General features: G+C 42.8%; 1 protein-coding gene across 1 annotated transcript in view; it reads left to right on the forward strand.

Annotated features, from left to right (window-relative positions):
* Window positions 1–954: 954 nt before the first annotated feature.
* MEX3C (mex-3 RNA binding family member C) overlaps window positions 955–19,242 on the forward strand; it is a 41,028-nt gene continuing 22,740 nt past the window's right edge. Inside the window, exons 1-2 of the mRNA XM_063179521.1 lie at window positions 955–985; window positions 1,280–1,549. Coding sequence (XP_063035591.1) covers window positions 955–985; window positions 1,280–1,549 — 301 coding nt within the window. The remainder of the gene's footprint in view (window positions 986–1,279; window positions 1,550–19,242) is intronic.

Here is a 19,242-nt window from a genome sequence, read left to right on the forward strand (position 1 = left end):
TAATTATAAACATCTAAGATGGGCCAATCACAGATGTACCTGATGCATTCCACAGCAGCAGATAACCATTGTTTACATTTTGTTCCTGGAGCCTCTCAGCTTCTCAGGAAGAAAAATCCTAAGAAAAGGGTTTTCATAAAAAGATGTCTGGACATTACATATTTTTTTTATTGACTGCAAAGTCATTATACAATTCTATCACCTCAAATATGAGCACGGTAGAAAGAACTTGATATTCCTAAAACAGACTTTATAAAGGCTTTATTGGATTCTAATTTGTAGTATGGGCTATAAATTGTTCAAGCCACAGTGCTCATACCAATGTCCCTGACACATTGGGCTGTCCTTGAAGATGCTCTGTTTAATAAAGCAACTAACTCCGTGAGAGATCACCTTCAAGCACATTATTATGGTTGTATTAAGATGTCCACAGCCAATTGCCTTTGCTTTTACCACAGAGAAGGGAGATGGGCTCTGTTGGGGATGGTAACTGTCAAATCACAGAGCCTTTACCTCAGCGGGGAAACACACAACAAGTTATGAGGGGAAAGAGGGCACCACGTCCATCAGACGGTGTCTGTCATTTTTGTCTGTTTTGGGGCTCACCCCGTCTAACCGGACCTTAATTCACAGCACCCCACCGTCCCAGGGCTCACCGAAGCGCTGAGGCGGCGGGGTCGAGGGCGGGGCCTCCCCGCACCCCGCAGGCCCCATCCATCTCTGGCGCCGCCCAGGAACCGGCTTTGCCGCCCAATGGCGATTCGGCGAGCGCGGGGCGGGATCACCTCTTCCCCGCTGATCCCTCTATTCCAGCGCCGTCTGAAGGCCTGTTGTGGGGAGGGTTATGGGGTAGAAGGTCTGCTGAGTGTTGCCCCTGGGGTCCGGGTCGTGCTCCTCACGGCATGGCGGCTCCGCGCCGCTAGACCCTGCCCGGCCTGCCGTGCCTTCCCCGCCATGCCGAGCAGCAGCGCCGCCACGGCTTCCTGTGCCGCCGAGCTGCCGCGCCTCCTCCCCCCCCCCCCGCCGCTGCCTCTGCTCCAGCAGTACATCTCCGGCCTCGGCTTCCGCGACCATGGCCTGCCCGCCGGAGGCAGCGGAGTGATGGGGGTGGCCCGGCAGCGGGCGGGCTTGGCGCCTCCGCCGGACTCCCTCGGGGAGCCGAAGCTTGGCGGAGCGGGGGGGGAGGCGGCGGCGAGGGGCGAGGGAGATCTGGAGCTGGAGGAAGAGGACGAAGAGGACCACCAGGCCGCGCTGCTGCTGCTCTCCATGTCTTCCTCGCCCTCCCAGCCGCTCCCGCTTCTGCCGGTGTTGGGATCCGTCCTGCTCTCGCCCGCTCTCGATGAGCAGGAGGTAGCGGCCGGGGCGCACGATCCTGAGGGCATGATGGCGGCAATGCTGTCCCACACTTACGGCGGTGGCCTGAGTGGCGGCGGTTCGGTGGGCCTCAGCGGCGAGCAGACGGCGTTGCTCTGCGGAAAGAGCGTCAACACCACCGAGTGCGTGCCCGTGCCCAGCTCTGACCATGTGGCTGAGATCGTGGGCCGCCAGGGTGAGTGGAGGACTGGATGGGTTGTGGGGCGGCCTGGGCCTGCTGCCCTTCCCCGGGGTTCGTGGCAGGCCTCTCCCCGCACGCCCCTGGGGCATGCTCCTTCGAGGCTAGCTGCAGGAGCCCCTTGCCTCGGTAGTAGCATTATGCCCCCTGGGGACGACCTCTCCCTCCTAGCCTCTGGCTTCCCCATGGGGTATAGGATGCTGGCACCAGGCCAGCCCTGCTAGAGAAGGCGAGAGCAAGGACTGGATTAGCTCAAACTTTCCATTTTTGTTCATCTGAGCTGTAAAATGCAGTGGATAGCCTGGCAACGTACAGGTAAGTGTTGGCATAGGCTTTGCTTTTCAGTGACACTTGGCTTGTTTTGCGGAGAAAAGAAGAAACTTCACAACTTTATAAAAGTTGTAAAGCTCGGTATGCTTTTATTACGACGCGCGCTGGACGCAAGTCCCCCAACAAGGCATGCGTACTTCTGAAGACTTCAGGTCGTCTTTTATTTTTCTCTCAAATGCATATGCATACAGTTTCACAATAAGTTCATACATATTTATTTTACGTGACATTTAGCACTAGTTCTTCTTTATCAGAGGAATTTTTAGGTTTGGGGCAGATCGACTTTGCTGTTTTTCTTTCTCTGTCTCTTTGCTGTTTCTGGAATGTGGCCTTTCTTTTAGCTTTGGCCTTACAGACTTCTCACTTCTCTTAGGCACTTCACTTAATTCAGAATGGATCTCTACTCTGTCTCATTCCCCCCTTTCTTAGGAAATAAGTAAATTCTTTTACTTAATGAAAACTTTCACAACAGTAAGTGTCTTTTAGTGCTTCACTGTGTGCTTTTGACAAAGATGTTAGTACAGCTATTTGTTGTAGCATTCTCTAGTACTAAATTAACAATGTAATAGTCTTAAACTTATCTCAACTAATATTAGTAAGACTACAATGGGGTTACACAACTTATTAAAGATTCTATTCGCAGTTGGTGACTACTCAAAGATCACATCTAATAATCTTAACAAAATTACATATACAGAGATTAGAATGGTTTCTACTAGACAGAATAACATCATTGCTATCAATTTGTACGGCAGCACAAGCAGTTTTCAAGCATACTCTCTTTTCTAGTATATACGAGCACAGTTTTTTGGTCAGTGACTGGATGGACTTCGAAGTGACAAATACTCTGTTCAGTGTCTAAACACATCTTGAGCATTAATAGTATTGCTTTCGCAAATGAATCTTATCTGTTCTCTAGTAATGCAGGATTTTAAGTTTACTGTCTGCTACTTCTCATTCATCTTTTGTGCTCACACTCTATGTTCTGAAGGATAGAGTATTGTTTTCTCATGGTTTGATCTTAGAGCAATGATGGGATGGACAACATAAACAGTGGCATTATGTATGGTAAGCACAAAGGCAGTTGCTACATTAGAAACAGGATCATAGGTGAAATTCACAATAGTCTGCTAGGTTTGAAAGTTCTTTTCAAAATCAATTACATTATCTAACACAATTTCTTGAATTTCAGCTGGAAAATTACTTTCACTTTTTTCTCATATGATTAGAGCTGCTGTTGCTTGTATTTATAACTGTGCTTGTATACAACTGAAAGCTAAAGACACATTATTTTGTACTATACTAAGTGCTTTTACTATCAACTTGTGGTCTTGGTCTCTGGCCTTTTCATACTTCTTTACTTTGGCAGTACTTTTGAAATTTGTCACTGGCTAGTTCTTAATGCTAATAGAGATTACTATAAAGGCTGCTTCAATTTTGTTAGGCTACTTGCTGCAGTGGCTAGTTTATTTATTAGTATTTCTGAATCAATTCTATTTAAAACTCTTAATTTTGTCTTTAATATGCTAGTTAGATGTTTGTTATGGGGAACAGGAACTGCTTTCTGTTTATGACTATCTCTTTCTGCTAGAGGGATGTGCTGGGCTCACACTGCAAATTCAGACACTTCACAAGTGTATCTGACAGAGGTTTAGGTCATATTTGAAGCAGATGTTTGTTCTGAAATGTAGAGATCTCAGGAATCTCTTTCTCTCTCTAGAGCACTTGATTTCTCAGATGTGTGGCAAGCAGGAATGTCTTTCTTGGTCTACGAAACTTTACTCACTTTGCTTTTAGTTTCAGGTCTAAGCTTCTAGTAAATAATGAAGGGGAAGTCTGAGAGAAGAGCTTAAATTCATTGCAGTTCTTCAGAAGAAACTGGGATCAGGTTTCTGCTACTTGAAACACTCAGCACAAAAGTGATGTTCAAAATCTTACAGTTTGCTGCTGAGTTCTGAGGGGGGGGTCTCTCTCTACTTCTTTTAAGCAGAATCTAACTGCCTCAGACTGGGACAATCACTGATCTAAATTTCAGTAGGAAAGGGGATCGCTATAAATAAAGAAAATCACTTCTTTTGCTTGGGTTAATTTACTACTTGCAGTTCAGCACTTTTTACCAGTCATTGCTTGGGTGTTTAGCTAACTGGCTTGGAAAATGAATGGGGTGTATAAGGCTCTGCTGTGGTAAAAAGTGCAGTGTTTAGCTCTCAAAGGGAGTTTTTAGGAAGGAGGAGCAGGCTGGTTGGATTTTTGAGATGTTAATTTGCATTATCAATTCTACACATTGTAGAGACTATTTTGGATTGAATAATAGCTGTTGTTCAGTCACATCTACTTTGAATTCAAATGAAAGTTTGATAGTAATTCGAGCTCAAAGGCAGGTCACTTTTACAGGCTGTATCAAGGTGAAATTACACTAACAGTCTGATTCACTTAGGTTGTTACAGACTTCTTGGTGTTCATATACACTAGGGGAGGTTCAGACACTAATTACATCTGGTCTCTCATAAGCTACTCTATTGATGACTTGGCACTTTACTTTGATTTCTTCTCTTCTGATTCTTTGAAGAGTTTACAGTTCTTGTTCTTGCCATTCTTGCTTTTCACATATCTGATTCTCATGGATTACTACAGTAGATATGTTTAAATCTTTTATCTCAGAAGGTTTTCTTATGGATCTAGTATACTGATTAAATGTCAGGGACTAAGGCTATTTAGCATTACTTTGAACAGAGGTACTCTCAAGTTCTGAAACTTTAGTTGTGATTACACACAATACAATTCTACAAACTAAAATATGAGCTACTCTTGACTGCAATATACTCATTTCGCTTAAGTAAGTTTTAATCTCAGTTCATTGTCTCTTGGCGTCACTCTTTAAGGGGTTTCTGGGCCTTCTTCACTCGAGAGTGATGGATCTAGGTATTTTGCTCTTTGATTTTGATTGCAGTGAAGGTGGTGAGAAGTACTCACAGTGGTCTGTGTTTCACTGTGGTTCTGAAGTCTTCTCTGTAAGAAACTTATCATATACATCATCTTCAGGCTATCTAACTCTCTGCTCTAAGTTTTAGCTACATGTTTCTCAATTACTCTGAACTGTTTGCTTAATGCTACTATGTAGGTGGACATTCTGGACATTTTCTTTGTATTCTATATGGTCTTCTATAAGGCATTCTAAAAGGACTCAGCATTCTTTTAGCTCAAGGTTTAGTTTGAATTTGCAATATTGCTAGTGGAAGAGCTTGGGCTAGGGTAGATTAACTTCTTGCTTCAGTCTTATGATTTGCTGCTTAATTAAATGATTCATTTTCTCTACTTGGCCGCTTGATTGGGGGTGGTATGGGGTGTGAAGTTCTTGATCTATGCTCAGATGGCTACTAATCTGTTGCACTATTTTGGAAATGAAATGTGATTCTTTATCTGAGGATATTGTGGCTGGAACTCTGAAGCATGGTATTATTCTTTACAAAAATTATCTGGTCACCTCTTGAGCTTTGACAGTTCTGGTGGGGAATGTTTCTGGCCACTCTGAAAATGTATCTATCAATACTAGTAAATACTGATACTTTTCTTTCGTTGGGAGTTCTGAAAAGTTAATTTGCTACTGCTGTACAGGCTCATGGCCTCTCTCAGTCTGACTGAGTTTTGGCCGGGGGCGTATTTTGGGGTTAGTCTGGAGGCAAGGATTTCATTGTCGGCTTACTTGAGTGATAGTGGCATATAAATTCTTGACAATGATACAATGATTGTTTCAATCAGATGTGTGTTCTAGAAAGCCTGTGGAAATTACTGCTTCAAAGTCAACACTTCATTTTAATGCACTCTGTATCACTCGCAGCTTTGGTCATTTTGAGAAAGGAGCTACACTCTATAAAAGGCTTTTAAGTAGTTAGGCCTTAGTGTGTTTTTTAGTGCCTTTCTTTCACTAGTAACTACGAAAATGGGAAGGGATTTTTAGCTCTCTTTCAATGGTAGCCCACCCCTTGCAGTTGTACGTCTCTTTTGGTTAGTATTATTGTATTATGGCTTACTTTTGAGGAAAATCTGTACTTCACTCTTTGCTGCTTTTTTTGCTTCTCTATCTGCTAGCTCATTTCTTTCTTTTAATTTTAAGCTCACTCTCTAGTGTGCTTTAATATGCTTTTTTAGGTAGCTGAACTGCTTCTAGCAGCTGGATTGTCTCTTTTTTCTCTGTGAGGTCAGCAGTCTTCTCTCTTTCTAGATGGCTCTATGTGCATGTGTGACTCTAAATGCATTCTTTGGGTCTGTGTAGATGGTTATTCTCTTCTCTTTTGCCCTTTCCAGGGCACGGGTCAGGGCAATTATTTCAGCTTTCTGTGCAGAGGTACTTGTTGGTAAGGGTCTAGACTCGATTACTTCTCTGCAGGTAGTCACTGTGAACTTTGCAATGTCGCTTTTCTGTCAGTGAACTAGGTTTCTGCATCGTCTGGAGGAGCGTCTTTTAAGTCTGGGCGGCGGGAGTAGGTAGCTTCGGTGGTCTTTAGGCAACTATGGTGTCTACTGAGAAAAGAAGCTGGGTTGACAATATTAGTCACTACTATCTCTACATTGTCTTGCTCTACTATGATGGCTTGGCATTTCAGAAACTTCTGTGGTGAGAGCTAGTGGCCACTCTTTACTTCTAGTGCTGCGGACACTGTGTGGGACACTAGCACAGTCATTTTTGTCCTAGGGTAAACTTGTGTGCTTCTTGAATATTCAGCATGACTGCTGCTACAGCTCTGAGGTAACTTGGCCATCCTTTGGCTGTTGCATCTAGTTGCTTAGAGAAGTAAGCAACTGCCTTTCAGTAAGGGTCTAAGTCTTGAGCTAGTATTCTCTGGGCAATTCCTTGCGTGGGAAAAATAGAAAGAATGGTTTACTTACATCTGGAAGTTTCAAAGCTGGAGCTGACATGAGGGCACTCTCTCTAGCTGGCGAAAGGCTCATGTGGTGTCTTGTGTCTACTGGAGATCTTTGTTTCTATTGGCAATAAGAGCATAGAGGGGTCTGGCGAGCAGTTCATAATTATTTTACTCTTGGTAGATTACTTTCTGTTTCACTACTTGTGCTTTTTTTTTGAGACTCTGCGTCTTTGGAGTCTTAGGAAATTCAAAAGGCTTACCGTCTAGGCTTCTTTTGCTTCTCTCATCTGAGTGGCTACTAGAAGATCGTCTACGTACTGCAACAGCCTCCTTTCTTCTTGTGGAGCTTCTTGGGACTCTGGGTCTTTGCAAGCTGTTCTCTAATCGGAGTGGGGAATCTTGAAGCTTTCAGGCACATGGACTATGTGAGCTTGTGTTTGAATGCAAAAATTTTCTGGCTGGCTTCGTGGATAGGGAGGCAAAAGAAGGTATTTCTTAGGCCTAAAACAGTGAACTAGGTTAGCTTAGGTGTTAAACAAGTTAGTAAGGTATATGGATTTGCTACTACAGGGTATAAATTCTGTGTTATCTTATTGACAGCCTTTAGTCTAGTACTATCAATTATTGGGCTGATTCTTTTTTTATCTTCTTTTTGAGGGTACTACTCAGTTCTCACTAGTTGTGTTCTTTCTTTAAACTTGATGCTCATGGGGGAGCATCTTTTACTCTCTCTGGTACAGCAGAGGCCCATACTTTTGAAAACACTTGTTTACTTATTCTAATATCTCTTTACTAATGTCTTTCTTAATTTCAGTGTTTGTTAATGTTAATCTTAACATCTTTATATCATTTGCCTCTAGAGTAACTTTTCTCATTTGAGAATGTTTAGCAAATTGAGCGAATTGTACAAAAGCTTTTAGGTACACATAGTACACATATTACTTTAAAGGTTTGCACAAGGATGCCAGGATGCCTTCTCAGACTGGCCAGTTGTTCAGTTGTTTTCTACACTGCAACATAAACATTCTCTACAGGTACTAAAGCTTTATTTAAAACTGAATATATGGCTCTTGTCAACAAAATTCTTCTTTTTTGGGGAGGTCATCTTTACTCTTCCTCCCTTACCTTGGGAGGAGCTTTTAGCAAATCATATGTACTCATTTTGTGAACTGTGATTGCTTTGCATTTCAGCATGATAATCCTTGCCTGATTTCATACGTTGCTATCTTATGCTGCATGCTGAACAACATGTTTGATTTGCTTTCTCTTTGCCTTGTTTTCCCTTTTCAAGAAATCTGGGTGATTTCTTAAAACACAAAGACATTTCAGCATACAAAACTCTATTTCATTTATCTTCTTATTTTAAAACAGTACTAACAGCAATGAAGTATTATAAATCTTTTTATTTTCTGAGCTGCTCTTACTGGCAGTCTTCTCTCAGTGAGCCCCTCCCAAAAGGGGCTAATTTAGGAACTTCTTTGCTCTGGTCAGTTCTCATTATTTATTTCTTTTTGCTCTATCTCGCTTCTACTCAAACTTTTTTACAGACTTTTACAGTAGTTTCTCAACTTTCTTCTTATACACACAGCTCTAGGTGGCAGGTATCAGATGTGGTTCTTACACACAAGTTCTAAGACTTTAGGTTCTGAATTTGCTTGACCAGAAACTTCTAATTTACATGTGCTTTGACACTTATTAGAACAGCAAAACCAGTGTTTCTCATAAACATTGCACTGCAATAATAACTGCACATCTAGCTTTTGCTCACAGGCCATTCTCGTGTTCTTTGGGGAGACGGGGCAGCCAGAGCTGTCCCTGTGCCTAGGGGACAGCCACTGTCACCTCACACAGCATGCTAATCAAAAACGTGACATAGACACTATATTCTGATCAAACAAAATATCAGTCTTTTCTAGTTCTCTTCTTGCACAATCTAATTAAGCTCTGTGTCTACTTACACTTGTTTTACTGCTTTGCAAAAAGGCTGTGCTAGTCACAGCTGAAGCTCTGATATGCCCACAGACACCGACACATGCACTCGCACCCTCTCTTTATCTCAAATTCTCTAGAGCTAAGGCTTGAATTGCTGTGAAGGGGGGAATTCTTAGAATTCCTTTAACTTTATCGTAGTTAAGCATAAATCACTGTACTATAGTTCTCTTATGTAAAATGCCACTCTTGTTGCAACAAAATCTTAAAATCTCTATAAACACTACTATACAATGAGAATCAAATTATTACAATGCAGCGGAAGAAAATCACCACACAAAACTACTGGGAAAGGGCATATCTCTCAAAGTGCTCGCTTTTCTCAACACAACATAGCATACTATAATTCAGCATTTACTCACATCAATTTTCTTGGACACAATCAAAATCAAACATCTAAGGCAAAGGAACTCTCTGAGCTCATACTCATGGTTAAAATGTACTAGATCTACACAAATCACTACATTTAAACACGATAAATACTATCACTGACATTTTTCTACTCGCTTCTCTGCGGGGCACTTCTGTCTCTGCTCCTGTAGCCTGCTGCAGCCGGCGCCTCAGGCCTCACTCGGCTGCTTCAAACACGAGTAGTACTGACTCCTCTGCACTGTAGATTTATTCTTTTTATACACTATACACTTATATACTTGCACGATTAGAAACACAGCTCACTGACTACACAATGCACACATTAACTATACAGTAACACAATGTTCGGACATCACACACACACAAACAAAGCACACACGGGCTCAACAGTTCTGCTCTATCAGAACTATGGACTCTCAACACACATACACGGGTTCACTCGGCTCACTCTTAGAGCTTCTAGCGGTTCTGCTTTATCAGAACTATGAACTCTTAACACACATGCACGGGTTCACTTGGCTCACCCCCAGAGCCTCTAGCGGTTCTGCTCTATCAGAACTATGAATTTCTAACACACATATATGGGTTCACTCGGCTCACTTCCAGAGCCGCTTGCGGTCTGCTCTATCAGAACGATGAACTTTGTCTCTAATATAGTTGCTCTATCAGCTGAACTTAGCGATTTACTCTTTTGCTCTTTTTTCTTTCTCCCGGGGGCCCCTCAGTACATACTGTATCTTCTTCTGCAGGCTAGCAGGTCTTTGTCTGTCTTCGCAGGTGGCAAGTTGAGACGAGCGGAGCCCTACTAGGAAAAAATCTTAGGGCGCGCTTTGGAGGTCTGTCTATCCCCCCTGCCCCTGCGGGGACAGAGAACTCCTGCCTGGCTCGCCATAATGTTTTGCGGAGAAAAGAAGAAACTTCACAACTTTATAAAAGTTGTAAAGCTCGGTATGCTTTTATTACGACGCGCGCTGGACGCAAGTCCCCCAACAAGGCATGCGTACTTCTGAAGACTTCAGGTCGTCTTTTATTTTTCTCTCAAATGCATATGCATACAGTTTCACAATAAGTTCATACATATTTATTTTACGTGACATTTAGCACTAGTTCTTCTTTATCAGAGGAATTTTTAGGTTTGGGGCAGATCGACTTTGCTGTTTTTCTTTCTCTGTCTCTTTGCTGTTTCTGGAATGTGGCCTTTCTTTTAGCTTTAGCCTTACAGACTTCTCACTTCTCTTAGGCACTTCACTTAATTCAGAATAGATCTCTACTCTGTCTCAGGCTCGTGGTCTTTAGTGAGAAGCTGACTTTTACTGTAGGAACTTAGTATTATGTTTTATAAAGATTTTTGAGTGAAAGGCTTTAATTTGCCTTGGAGAGCAAGGTATGGGCTGACACTGTTCCTATAGCTTTTCATGGTGCTCACCGATTGCAAAGACCTGAAGAGTCAACGAGATGGAGAAAGGAGCCATGTTTAGCCCTCCTCTGTGTGAAAGCCCTTGTCTTTCTGTTTGGGTTATGGCTTCCTGTTGATTGCTGTTGCTACACTCGGTGAGTCTCTATTATGTCATTAGGATGAGGTCATCAGTGATGTCACCATCATTCTGTGCCTTTTATATGGTCTTGTAGGAGTGGTGCTTGGAGGAGTTAAATGTTTTGCACCATCTTTCTAGTGGTGAACTTAATTTTAAAAGCCCTTTTTATATATTGGAAGAAGCACTGAGCAGTGTGAAGTGTAGGTGTGGAAACTCGGACAATGAAGTTGCCACTCTCTCTTCCCTTTCTGCGTTATTTTTTATTGTTTTGGGGGTGGTGTGTCTCATTTGCTAATGAGCTTTGATAATGAGCAGTTATGCTGCCTAGTCTCTACACCAGTGTGGATTGTTTTTTTCCCTTGAGTATGGAAGAAATAGTAAGATTGGTCTAAACCAATGTGGTACTAAAGAAAGGCCCACTGAGCACCAATGCTTAGGCGAACTTGTTTTCTTTCTACGTTTATTTTAGGTTTTTAGCAGTTAAGGGTGGGATTTTTGCTGTATGTGTCAAAGGAGAATAGAAGGCTGTGCAGCAGAAATTTTCAGGTAGCTTCCTCTGATGCAGACAAGTCTGTTCTGTTCAAGCAAAAAATTTGTTTTCCAAGAAATGGTGTTTCAATGTCTTAAGACTATTCATGTGTCACTGGGGATGGTAGGCAGAGGAGAGGGCGGTGGGTGGAAAACAGAACTGAAAACCGCGATTGCTACAGTTCTCTAAAGAAATAGAAACTACTGGGCTTCAAGGACTGGTTAGGCTGCCATGTTTATTCTCCACCAGATCAGGGTTGTTCTCTGTAGTATATTTTTCCATACTTTGAGTCACCTAAAGACAAGATAATGGGGTTTGCATAAAAATAGGATCATTGTTCCTGAGGGTTCATTTGCTGCTTCTGCTTTTATTTTTCATCTGGTGTCATGCTATTTGGCTTGTGATAAAATATTTAGCCTTGATGGGGAGGGATTTTATAATACCAAGAATTAGGGCTACAAAAGAGGAAGGAGCAGGAGTAGAGGGAGCACTAAAAAAATTGTTACCAAATATACTTGCATGAAAACTTTGTGCAAGGAGGCACTTCAAAATTCTCATTAATGGGAGACTTATGCTTAAAGACTGCCTCATGTAAGTTGTATTAGTTCCACTAAATATTTGTCAAATGTCTTAAGACATACTAGTCCTTGCATCCCCTTTTATGGTACAGAACTGTGCTGGCTCATTGCATGGGTTCGAGGCTCTTGCTTTCTCATCCAATTGCTTTGCATGTGTCTGTGCCCTAGCCCGCAGTGTTGTCAGTTGTAGTGCAGCTTAGTCTGCCTTGAGCAAGGCTGGTCAGAGCTGCATCCTTCACAGATCGTTCTGCTCTCTGTAAAAATTAAGATGCATATTCTCTTCCTAGCAGACATCCTAACCAGCTGGTTACATTATTATACTTTTCACTAGACCAGGTTGTGCAAAGCCCCATCCAACCTGGCCTTGAACACTTCCAGGGATGGGGCATCCACAGCTGCTCTGGGCAACCTGTTCCAGTACCTCACCACCCTCACAGGAAAGAATTTCTTCCAAATATCTAATCTAAACCTATTCTCAGTTTGGATCCATTCCCCCTTGTTCTATCACTACATGCTCTTGTAAATAGTCTCTTTCCATCTTTCTTGTAGGCTCCCTTCAGGTACTAGAAGGCCACAATTAGGTCACCCCAAAGCCTTCTCTTTGCCAGGCTCAACAATCCCAGTTCTCTTAGCCTTTCCTCATAGGAGAGGTGCTTCATCCCTGTAATCTTGGTGGCCTACTCTGGACTCCAACAGGTCAATGTCTTTCCTGTGCTGGGGACCCCAGAGCTGTATGTAGCACTGCAGGTGGGGTTTCATGAGAGCAGAGGGAGAGAATCACCTCTCTTGCCTTGCTGCCCAGGCTGCTTTTGATGCAGCCCAGGATACAATTAGCTTTCTGGACTGTAAGTGCACATTGCTGGCTCATGTCCAGCCTCTCATCCTCCAGCACCACCAAGTCCTTCTTGGCAGGGCTGCTCTTGATCTCTTCATCTCCCAGCCTGGATTGCCCTGACTCAGGTGCAGAACCTTGCACTCAGTCCTGTTGAACCTCATGAGATTCTCATGGGCCCACTTCTCAAGCTTGTCTGGGTCCCTCTGGATGGCATCCCATCCCTCAGGTGTGTTAACAGCACCACTCAGCTTGGTGTCATTTGCAAATTTGCTGAGGGTGCACTCAATCCCTTTGTCTATGTCATTAATGAAGATATTAAAAAACACTGGTCCCTGTACAGACCCCTGAGGGACACCACTTTTTACTGATGTCCATCAGGACTCTGAGCTGTTGACTGCTACCTTCTGGATGCAACTGTCCAGCCAATTTCTTATCCATTTAACAGTCCACTCATTGAATCCATCTCTTTCCAATTTAGAGAGAAGGATGTTGTGTGGGACTCTGTCACAGGCCTTACAGAAGTCCAGATAGATGATACCTGTAGCCCTTCCCTTGTGCACTGATGTAGTCACTCCATCATAGAAGGCCACGAAGTTGGTCAGGCAGGACTTGCCCTTGGTAAAGCCATGCTGGCTGTCCTGAATCACCTCCTTGTCTTCCATGTATGTGCCTTAGCATAGCTTCTAGGAGGATCTGTTCCATGATCTTCCCAGGATTATCTTGAATGAATTCAGATAAGTTTTATGCCAGACTCCTCTGTACTGCAGTACTTTTTTTATGTAGGGGTGATGAGATTGAAATGCTACTTCTGACAGATTTCCACAAAGATTAGGTTTATATTCTTTCTGTTGCTGTCTGAGGTATAAAAAGAACTTGAAAGTCTGCAGTCTAAAAACATCAGCTCTGAAATACCAGGAATGCGGAATTTGATCTAGGCTTTGCTTGAGGCCTCATTACTGTGTCTGAGAGCGTGTTTTTTGTAAGTCCTAACTGAAAAAGTAATGATAACCAGAATTCCACAGTATTCTTTATCCAAATTTAATTTTTTTGCACAGTGGAAGAGAATCTCTAGACACTTTATCAGACCAAAGGAGCTTCTGAGTTCTAAGCAAGATATAAACAAGGAAAGACCTTATGGTGCACGCATTTAACATTTTTTCCATTGTGTGTGAGTTTCAGAAATAAATACAGCACTTAAGGCAGTGGTGTTCCCACAGCCCTGCTCTAGGTTTCTGGATTCCAGATTAGAATCATAGAATGGTTTGGGTTAGAAGGGACCTTCAAGATCATCTAGTTCCAACCCTCCCCTGCCATGGGCGGGGGGTGCCTTTCACCAGATCAGGTTGCTCAGGGTCCTATCCAATCTGGCCCTGAACACTTGTGAAGCCCTAAAGCAGATAGCCTTCCAGAAGTAATGGGTTAAAACATGGAATGAGAGGCATGGAAAGAAGGGCCTAGCACTAGAACACACGGAGAAAGCACAGCACTAGGAAAACAGAGCAACAAATTAGATAAGAGGTAGAGCATCATGACAGGGGAAGAGATAGGTATAGGAGAAACTAATGGGCTAAGCAGGTTTAGAGCCAGCAATGTCGAAACAACCCTAAGGGTTTTGCCAAGCCACGGGATCTAAGCCAAATACACCGGGAATTGACCAAATTAGGAAAGGAGTTCAAAAGTTTAGAGAGGAAGACTCATCGGAAAGACCCCGTCTATGATGAAGGCAACAGGAACGACCACCTGAAAATTCCCCAAAAGAGATGTCTCCTCCTACGCTCCGCCCACGCTCCGCCTACACCACGCCCCATATGAATATGCATGATTATGTATCTGATCTGATGTAATCCTATACCCAAAATTGTATATAAGGCTTGCTTTTGCTATGTGAACTCAGAAATCCATTTTGTGATTTCTCCGACGCGTCGTTAATAAAAATACCTCCTGCTTAATTGACTTAAGCTAAGTCTGATTAGGCAGTCACTCTGCCTGTTTGGGGCAAAATTCGGCATCATTTCTGGCGAGCCAGGCAGGAGATATGGCACCAGACAGGAGATCCAAGCCTTAAGGGTCCTCTCCCGAGCCGGGTCCGGGGCCGGGGTCTTCTGGGCGCCCCTGACGGCTTTTCGTCGGGAGAAGCTCCTTCCCTGGACCGGTGCTCTCGGATGGACGCTGGCTGCATCTCCTGCTCAATTAAGAGGTATTTTAATTGCCTATGGGCTTTAAGAGGTATTTGAATTGTTTGTTGGTTTTGGGATAAAGCGCTTTGTTTGGGAAACGAGGGTCAGACGTGACCGCTTGCAGGGTAAGCCGGAGGGACGCCTCGGTAAAAATCCCTGATTTTACGGGTTAAAGTCCCGTAGATACGGGTTAAAGTCCCGTAAATGCGGGTTAAAGTCCCGTAGACGCAGGTTAAAGTCCTGCTACTGGGTTAGAGTCCCAGAAATAGAGATGCAGGTTAAAGTCCTGCTACTGGGTTAGAGTCCCAGAAATAGAGATGCAGGTTAAAGTCCTGCTACTGGGTTAGAGTCCCAGCTACTGGGTTAGAGTCCCAGCATTTGGTTTTGTGAACGTAAAAAGAAAAAAAAAAAAAAAGAAAAAAAAAAAAAAAAAAAAAAAAAGAAGCAAGGAAAAGAGAAAACGCAGGTTAAAGTCCTGCTGGAAGGAGTATTTGTTTATCTTGGTATCTTTGGTCTGTTTTTACTGTGTGGGCAACTGTTTTCAATATTGTATTTAATGTTATAATACTGTGGATTAAGGGTTGAAAACTAAGATTGCTTTCTGAGAGGTCTGTCAGCCGGTGATCCTTTTGCGTCTGTTCTATGTGTCCGTTGTAAAATCTTATAGGGGACGCTTTTATTACTTTCTATGTAAACAGATTGGAAATGTATGTGCATGAACTTGGGAACCCGGTATTTCACGGTCTATCGGCGACCTCTTGTGACCAAACCCGGTAAAACAGCCTGTTCTGACATAAGACCATAAGGTAGGAACCTCTCACTGTACGGGTGTGTGTGTGGAGTGAGTGAGACGCAGCATCGCTGCGAAACGAGAGCGGAGTCCCGATCCGCATTTCCTGGACGAAGCGAATGGAAATTGTGTGAATGAAGTGTTAAGGTATATTGGCATATAGTACTTGTGGAAAAGAGCACGAATACAGAGAATAGCCATGGGAAGCCAACAGAGTAAAGATATAAATATGAAAACCCCTTTAGGATGTATCCTAAGACACTGGAAGGACCTGGGAGGGATTCCAGGGGGAAACATAAGTAAAAAGACACTTTTAAGTATTGTACACAATGGTGGCCCCTGTACCGTCTTGATGACGGAGAAAAATGGCCACCAGAGGGAACAACTAATTATAACACTATTTTGCAACTAATACTCCTCCTCCGCCGGCTCAATAAATGGGATGAAATAATGTACGCAGACATGTTCTTCACCCTAAGGAATAAACCTGAGTGGCAAAAAGAATGTGAAATTAACGTAGCCCCTCAGGATCCCCTAGTACTAGCCCTGGAAAGGGATAAGAAGGGTCCAAAGCCCAAGGAACGTTGCTGTGATGCATGTAGTGGAAATGAGAAAAAGAAGGGTGTGGGACCTACCTGTTTTTATTGTCATAAAAAGGGGCACCTGCAAAGAAATTGCAAAAAGAAACAGCAAGATGAGAAAACTTCTCAGGAGAGTCAGAAAGGGCAAGGATTTTGTCTAACGAAAAAGATCGAATTACACCTAGAAGAGCCCTTGATAATAAAGCTAAGAGTAGGTCCTCAGAGTGAAGAATTTGTATTTTTAGTAAATACAGGAGTTTCTCGGTCAACAGTGACAAAATTACCCCAGGGATGTGAAGTGAGTTGTGAGCAAGTTTCAGTAGTCGGAATTACAGGAGAAGCTTTCCCTGTTCCTATAATAAAAGGGGTGAAGATTGAAACAAATAACAAATTTGGAGTAAATGATTTATTGTTGGTACCAGAGGCCGAGGAGAATATGCTAGGCAGAGATCTAATAGTAGCCCTAAATTTACAGATAAAACCCTGTGAAGGAAAACTTGAAATTTATTCTTTACCTAAAGAAGATGATCTAGAAATTGATGACATGGGTTGGCTTTCAAGTGAAGTAGAAAAGTTTAGAGTGAAGGAGTCTAGTCCCTTTAGTCCCTCCTGGTCAGCGCAAGCTTGTGGATTTTAAAAGGGGACTAATTATACAGACTCCAAACATGCTTTTAGTGTAGTACATACTTTTAGAGAAATTTAGAAGGAAAGGAGACTTATAAACATTCAAAGGAAAAGGTTAATATATGGGGGGATAGTTCATATAAAGGAACACCAGAGGGGGAGGGATATTAAAGTCAGAGAAATAATTTGGCTAGTAAAGAAACAAAAAGCAACCTTAAGAAAGAGAGATATTGAAATCATGACCTCACAAAAAAAAATAGAAATTCAGCAAGAGACTCTTTCCCTTCCGCTAGTAGAATTGGCAGCTATAAGGAAATTAGGAGCAACATTTAAGGAGGAGAAGTGAGTTTTTTTTTGATGATAGAATTATGATGCCAAAACCAGTGGCACATTAAATCTTAGATAACTTGTATAAACGGACATATTGGGAAGCAAGAGCCTTTGTGATCATTTTTTTAAATTTTTTGGATGTATGAAGATATTTGAAATTTAAAAAAAAAAAAAAAAAAAAAAAAAAAAAAGCAAATTACCCAGGGGTGTCTCACCTGTTAAAAGGTAAATAAGAAAGTGCTTAAGAGCCCTCCCTCTGGAAAATGCAAAACAGCCTAGCGGCTATTTCAAAAGATCCAGGTTGATTTTGTTGATTTGTTTAAAGTAGGTCAGTGGAAATATTTGTTATTTATAGTAGATCAATTAACTCAGTGGGATAAAGCACAGTTTAAACAGTACTTTTGATTAATACGGGAGCAACTGTTTCAGTTTTAAATCAGGAATTGGTACCTAAAAGTGATGGATTTATACAATTTGTGGGAGCAACAGGCCAACCAGAAAAGCCTTACTTTCTGAAACCCATTAAATACAGTATTAGGAAACAGATGAAATTCATCAGTTCTTATATTTACCAAATTTACCAAAGCCCTTATTGAGAAGAAACCTATTGGAGAACTTAAGAGCCATAATAAAATTCAATAAGGACAAATTGGAATTTCAAGTAAACGAGGAACAACTGATTACAGCTCTAAGCCTAACAATCAGTTGTGTGGAACCTTTACCTGAGAATCACAATTATTACAATTTCAAGCAAATCCCGAGCGAGACTTACCCATTAGTCTGAGCTAAAACAGCTGTTAATTTAGCAGTAACCTAGAACTCGCTCTTTGGAGTTTTAAAGGAATAGAGAATAGAGAGAGAAACGGAGCAAAATGCAGACAAAAAGTCAAGGCTGATACCTAATGGGGGCTGAAGTAGAAGGGGGCTGAAGTAGAAGGGGGCTCTGATGGGGAACTCAGTGAAGAAAGTTCGGATGCCATGGGAGTCACCTGGCGTGCTGCCAAGGCTTCTGGGAAAGCTGCCAAGGCCTTGGGGAAAGCTCCTTATCAGTCTCTTCTTCTTACTTCTCACTCCTTTAGCTAACAGGCCCACCGCTAGCCCCTTTCACAATCCCCCCCTGAAATCAAATAAGCAGCACCGATTGTTGTTGAACTTAAAATTGGAGCAGAATCAGTGGTAAGAAGACAATACCCTCTGAAGATAGGAGAAAGGAGGGGATTAAGCCCATAATCAAAAGGTTTTTAGAACTGGGGTTATTGATAGAATGCGAATTGGATTTTAATACACCAATCCTGCCAGTAAAGAAACCCAATGGAACGTATAGGCTCGTTCAGGATCTGAGGGCAGTAAACGAAATAACCAAGACATTACACCCGGTGGTTGCTAATCCATATACGCTTTTAACTAGGCTAAAAGATAGCCTGGCCTGGTTCACCATATTAGATTTGAAATACGCATTCTTCTGCCTTCCCTTAGCCCCCGAGAGTCAAAAGATTTTTGCCTTTGAGTGGGAATCAGTAGATAGGGGGAGAAAGACCCAACTTACCTGGACGCGGTTGCCCCAAGGCTGGTCTAACTCGCCCACGATCTTTGGGAATCAGTTAGCCAAAGAATTAGAACAATGGGAGGGGCCACCGGGAAATGGCGCCCTCCTGCAGTACGTAGACGACCTCCTAATAGCGACAGTGACGGAGGAAGAATGCATTGAATGGACTATTTCCTTGTTGAATTTCCTGGGTTTAAGTGGATATCGAGTCTCTCAACAGAAAGCACAACTGGTACAAAAGGAAGTGGTGTACCTGGGATACGAAATCTCCAGAGGACAGCGATCCCTGGGAGCAGCTAGAAAAGAGGCCATCTACCAGATGCCCAAACCAGAGACGGTGAGAGACCTGCGCGCCTTTCTGGGGATGACAGGTTGGTGTCGGCTATGGATCTACCAGTATGGGATACTCGCTAAACCACTGTATGATTTGCTAAAGGAAACCAAGAATGTCCTAGTTTAGACTCCCGAGGCGGAAGGGGCCTTTAAGAGGCTGAAGCGGGAGCTGATGAGAGCACCAGCCTTAGGTCTCCCAGATGTGTCAAAACCATTCTGGCTATTTTCCCATGAGCGGCAAGGGATGGCCCTAGGAGTACTAGCACAGCAGTTGGG

The sequence above is a fragment of the Melospiza melodia genome, chromosome W (genome assembly GCF_035770615.1).
Source record: "Melospiza melodia melodia isolate bMelMel2 chromosome W, bMelMel2.pri, whole genome shotgun sequence".
In the NCBI taxonomy this organism is placed as follows: domain Eukaryota; kingdom Metazoa; phylum Chordata; class Aves; order Passeriformes; family Passerellidae; genus Melospiza; species Melospiza melodia.